This window comes from Rhagoletis pomonella, unplaced genomic scaffold (assembly GCF_013731165.1).
Source record: "Rhagoletis pomonella isolate Grant_MI unplaced genomic scaffold, Rhpom_1.0 Rhpom_scaffold_00120, whole genome shotgun sequence".
NCBI classification, from domain to species: Eukaryota; Metazoa; Arthropoda; class Insecta; order Diptera; family Tephritidae; genus Rhagoletis; species Rhagoletis pomonella.
In genome coordinates, this window is record NW_023458674.1 from 112,660 (window position 1) to 118,298 (window position 5,639).

At 42.1% G+C, this 5,639-nt stretch overlaps 1 protein-coding gene across 1 annotated transcript in view; it reads right to left on the reverse strand.

The window, feature by feature from the left end:
* Nucleotides 1-1,026, reverse strand: part of LOC118750050 (protein O-mannosyl-transferase TMTC2-like) — a 33,995-nt gene extending 32,969 nt beyond the window's left edge. Inside the window, exons 1-3 of the mRNA XM_036484781.1 lie at nucleotides 982-1,026; nucleotides 643-765; nucleotides 274-430 (exon numbers count right to left, since the gene is read on the reverse strand). Coding sequence (XP_036340674.1) covers nucleotides 274-430; nucleotides 643-765; nucleotides 982-1,026 — 325 coding nt within the window. The remainder of the gene's footprint in view (nucleotides 1-273; nucleotides 431-642; nucleotides 766-981) is intronic.
* Between the last annotated feature and the right edge of the window lie 4,613 nt (nucleotides 1,027-5,639).

The following is a 5,639-nucleotide window of genomic DNA, read 5'->3' on the forward strand; positions in this document are numbered from 1 at the left end:
AATTGGGAATAAAAAGATCATTCCGACTACCTGACCACTGTAGTGTCTTTCAAGCCGAATTGGCAGCCATACAAGAAGCCGTTGACAGCCTAAAACTAGCTGTTATCGCCACTACGGAAATATATATATACTCAGACAGTCAGGCGGCCCTTATGGCGCTTGACTCTGTCACTATAAATTCGGAAACAGTTGCCAACTGCCGCAAATCACTTAACGTGATGGCAGAGCAGTTCGCTTTGCACCTGGTATGGGTACCGGGGCACAGTGACATACCAGGAAATGAGGTGGCAGACGAGCTTGCAAGGGCGGGTACTTGCTCTCCACTTTCACCAGCCTGGAAGAGGGTGGGCATGCCACTCGCTTCCTGCAAGCTCTTACTAAGGGAGAACTTCCTTGAAGAAGCGGCCTCCAGATGGGAGCGCACTGAAAACTGTAATACAACGAAGCTTACATGGCCAAAATGGGATGTACGGAGATCGAGAGAAATTCTCACTCTCAATAAAGGCGATATGTCACTGGCCATTGGTCTGCTCACAGGACATATTCTGATAGGAAGGCACGCAGAACGCCTCGGGGTTAGTCACAACGACTACTGCAGGAGCTGGCACGACGAAGAAGAGCCTGAATCAATAAGGCACTTACTCTGCGATTGCCCAGCATTGGGCAGGAAAAGACAGAAATTCCTAGGTATAGGTCTTCTAGACGATCTAAGCGCGACTGGTAAGTTTGGAATACGGCAGTTGCTAAGGTTTGCAACTCCACAAACTGGTTTAAGGAGTAGGGGTTTTTTTGGATCCATGTGGTATCACAATGGGCCCTGATCGGGCCTAAGTGTGCTGGCGCCCTCTGGGCCTAGCAGCCACTTCAGCCTAACCTAACCTAGAGCCCATTCAATTTTAGAGTAATAATGTGCAAGTTTCAACTGGCTAAAAATTACTGTTGATTTTTTATAATTTTTTTGCCGAAGGTGTCCTTTCTTACATTGTAGAGTGGTTCAATTTGGGGACATAGCGTGATTATTCCCATTTTCATTGCTATTGTTGTATACTGAATATATTAAATAATCACATAACCACATAACCTGATAACCAGGCAAGTGTGAACAACCTCATTTATTTCTCTTTATTTACTATCAGATATTCATATGCGAGTTTAATGCTCGCTACTTCGTGAGTCGTGCAGAATCGGACAACTGGTCAATGCAAATAACTCTAGCTGTTGCCTTTGTATAAGTGGTATTTGAATTCGCACTAGACAGAAGCCTTGGTTTATAGTGGCTGTGACCCGTGATATTTTTGATAGCTCAAACGGAGCGGTATCTGGAAATTGCAAATCATCACTTAAATTTGCCGTAATTGGTGGTATTTGGGTTCGGAATCTGTCGATAGGTAGAACCATTTTCAAGAAATTTCGTTTCGAATTCCAAATCAAATCCATAATATCGCTTTGCAGTTTCTCTATTGACTCTATTGCTATTACCTGCTTGCTATATAATTTTGAAAGCCTTCCATTGCTAATTTATTTTCAGCTGCTTTCTTTATTATCTGTATGGAATCAGATATTTGGTTAAAGGTTTTTCGAATAACTTCATTTTGTTTCTTCAAAACCTCTTGCGTTATGTCTTCAATGGAGGATTGATATTGGTATAGCATGCTGTATTCTTCATTTTTATGGGTCCTTTTTATTGTCGAAACCAATTCATCTGCGTGTTCTTCATCCATTAGACCAAACAGTGAATAGTACACGTTTCCAATGGATGGCAGTACAGACCTAGATGCTCTATTTCTTCCGTTAAATCTCATCTGTGAATCCTTTTGGTTGACTTCCTTAATGCGCTGAATGACATGATTAACTAAGGTTCCAACTACCTTTTGAGATTCTGAGTCGCCCTTGTCCAGTAGTTTGGCAAGTTTTTGTAGAGTCGAGGGTGTTTCCATTAGAAGCGGTATTTGGTGATGATAATCCGTCATGTTCACGTGGATGATTATGTCCCATGATGTCTTCGTCAAACCGAAACTGTCTTGCCTTTCTATTAATATCCCTCACTGGTCCCTAAATTTACTATAATTACTTGACAATTGTAGAGTGATAATACTACTAACATTCCTTTTCTTATGGGATTCCTTATTTATACCTATATCTATTTGCGTTTCCGTAGGAAAATGATAAACATTGGTTATTGATCTTTTTGTCGTTCCAGTGCTAGTCCTTACGTCTACCATCCTGCATTTTCCATCTTTTGCGATGATGAGGTTCTCAACCCTTCTCTGTCTTCAAGTCATTGTTGGAAGATTTTCTTCCTTAAGGAGAACTAAACTCATTTGAGGTAAGTTATCTTACGGCCTTTGCCACTTGGCTCTTTTCTGAAGTTCGCTTAGGTGACCAGCGCTTCCAAAATTCCTTTTAATTTCTTTCCACTGCTTTCCAGTGGTCCCGCACCCCATGATAACAGTGGTTATCACTACTGTCTGTAAGTGTGGTTAAGATCTCTCCTATAAGAAAATGACTTGGAGTTAAAACCTGGAAGTCATTCGGATCCTCCGATAATGGTGTTAGAGGTCGTGACTTTAATACTGCTTCTAGCTGGGTCATGAGAGTGCAACTACTCTGTTAAAATGCTTCTGAACCAGCGGCTTCCCATAAGCCACCTACGTGTGGAGATCGAGCTGGTATGTTCACCCAGTTAATGTTGTGTACAGCATAGAATTGGGAGACTTCTTTTCCGAATTGCTCTGTTTAAGGCTCCTATAAAGGCTGCTGAGCTTAGATCTGATACGACTTCCAAGTGAACTGCCTTTGTGCTGAAACACACAAATACACACACATAGGCTTTATATACTCGTTTGCCTCTTATTTTGTGTTGAATTTGTGTAGGACCCAAGAAATCAATCCCAGTATTAAAGAAGGGCCTGGTGCATCTTGCTCTACTGAATCATCTATAGCAATTGTTAACAATTATTTTTGTGAGTTGCCTGCCCCTTAGTGTTTGAAATCTTAACGACTCACAGTGTTTCGACTATATGGAGGCAGATGGAAATAATAGTACACCTGCACCGATTTCACTGAAACTTGACACGTGCTCTAGTTTTACTTAGAAATAGAGAATTATGAAATTTTGTAAAGATGGAATAATTGCCACGCCCTCTACTCTTGTGGGCGGAAACATTAAATCTCATCCGATTTCGATGAAATTTAGTTTGTAGTCTTTATTTTATTAGAAAAAACTAAATATAAAATATGGGGAAGATTGGGTTACTATAACGTTCAAAACTCACAAAAAATATGGGCCCAGTCATTAAATGTGATTGAATTTTGGGTAATTTTTGGTTCCTTGCTTTCCACTCTCAGAAAACAAAGGTTATACAATAAAATGACTTAGGTGTCAATACTCGCTTTTTCCCAATATCTGGTGGGATTTTTTCATTCTTTGAAAAATCCTTTTCGCTAAATTATGCAAAAAGAAGCTGAAAATCAAAAATAAGAAAATCAAAAATTACATATATTTGCAAAGTCGCGCGCAAAGATCAAATTATATATTCGAAAACTACATAAAATTCTCTAAAACATTAGTCTAATTTCAAGACCTGACGGACCGGTACTCACACTTTTTTTTACTAATAATCTTTAGCATCTACATTTCAAAGTAAATATTTTGGTAAGAAAATAGGAAAGTACCAAATAAATGATAAATACCTTCACCTGAATATTCCACGACATTTAGATAATTAATTACGATTGAAAAAGAAACACTTTCTGTAATGGGTTCAGCGCCAAATGCAACTAAACTGATTAGTCGGTATAGCTCCCATTCCCGTATTTTTTTGGAAATGTATCGTTCGTGAAGAAGGGGGGTGAGTAAATAATGTAAAATTTGGTACTTATGACTTTTACTATTCCCTCTATTAGTCAAACCGGTTTTTTTTTACCAACTGTCACCGTGACTTTTTTCTACCTGCCTCCATATAGTCGAAACACTGTGCGACGTTTCGTTGCGCGCAAGTATGTTTTGCAGTTCTTCGTCCGAGGCCTGTGCGCGTGATAGTTCATCGTAGTCGATAACTGCTGGCATATGCATGGTTTCAATCCGAAGAAAGGTATCTGCGACGTTGTTGGCTGATCCGGAGATGTATTCAAAGTTGGTGGTGAATTGACTTATGAATCCCAACTGTCTGATTGCTGCCGGAACGTGAAAATTAGTGGGTTGTGATCCGTTCTCACAACGAATTCGCGACCTTCAATCCAGTGGCGAAAATTCTTGATGGATTCGTACACTGCCATCAATTCCCTGTCATACGTGCTGTAGTTAATATGCGCGGGTGACAACTTCCTCGAGAAAAATCCAAGCGGCTGCCATGCATTACCGGGGGTTTGCTCTAAAACTGCGCCAAGAGCGGTACTGGATGCACGTGATTCGGAGTTCAGCGGCTGGTGAAGGGTGTGCCAGGAGAATTGCGCCTTCGACCTGTTCCTTAATGGAGACAAAAGCTCTTTCCGACGCCGCTCTCCAAGGTATTGGCCTCCGATCATTTTTCTTGGAGTCTTTTAAGATCTCGTTCAGAGGTGCTTGCGTAGTAGCGGCATTTTTAATGTGTCGCCTATAAAAGTTTATTGCTCCGATAAATCTTCTCAGCTCTAAACTTGCTTTACCGCATTAACGCAAAGGCCGTATTGGCTAAGCCGTTGAAACAATAAGCGGAGGTATTGTACGTGCTGTTGTTCGTTACTCGATGCTATGAGGAGGTCGACGATATAATCGTAAACGAAATCGAAGCCAGTGAGAGCTTCGTTGATGAAGCGTTGGAACGATTGCACCGCGTTACGGAGTTCGAACGGCATGCTAACGAATTCGAATAAACCGTACGGGGTTATTACAGCAGTCTTTGGTATATCTTCCTCTGCCGCGAGGGATTTCGTCCCTATTGTGCTGCCGTATACGAATAATCGGTGGGGTATTGTCTTGCCACCTGTATTCTCCGTGTTTACTGGGGGCGATTTGTGTTTCCCTGGAAAGCGCATGGTTGTGTGCACTTGTCGGCACGTGCACCGAATCTTCGGTGGTAGTAGCAATTTAATGATGTGGAACTAGCGTCAGTGCTCCGCGATACGTTCGCTGTGTTATTGGGGTGCTTACGACTATTTTCGCCCGACGCTGATTGGTTAAGCTTGAGTACTAGCTTCTCGACCTGCTTCGCTAAGTCGTCAGTTGTTTTTGTGGGCGACTGGCATTACGCAGTGGTTTTCGGAGTTGCGCTGAATCTCCATAAGATTGTTTGCTATTTGTGCAAGTGTAGCGTTGACCAGCTCACCCGTGGCAGGGAGGGCCAACAGCATCTGCAGTGGAAGACGGTCGAGCCAGATAGTGCGGACGAATGCTGCGTCCAGGTGGATTCCTCCCAGCCGATTGATTTCTGCAATGTGTTCAGACGGTCGTTCTCTCAGCTCCATACCAGATAAAAGCATTTTAAAGCGGCGCTCCTGAGGAATTGCAAAGTGGTTGATAAGTGCCTCCTTTAATGCAGCATATTTACTTATCTGTTTCGGGTGAATTTGAAATAATGTTTTTCACCAAGACTCACTCGGTCGAGGCGGGCGAACACTGCATAATATTTAGTTGCGCCCGCAGTAATCTTCCTCAGCTG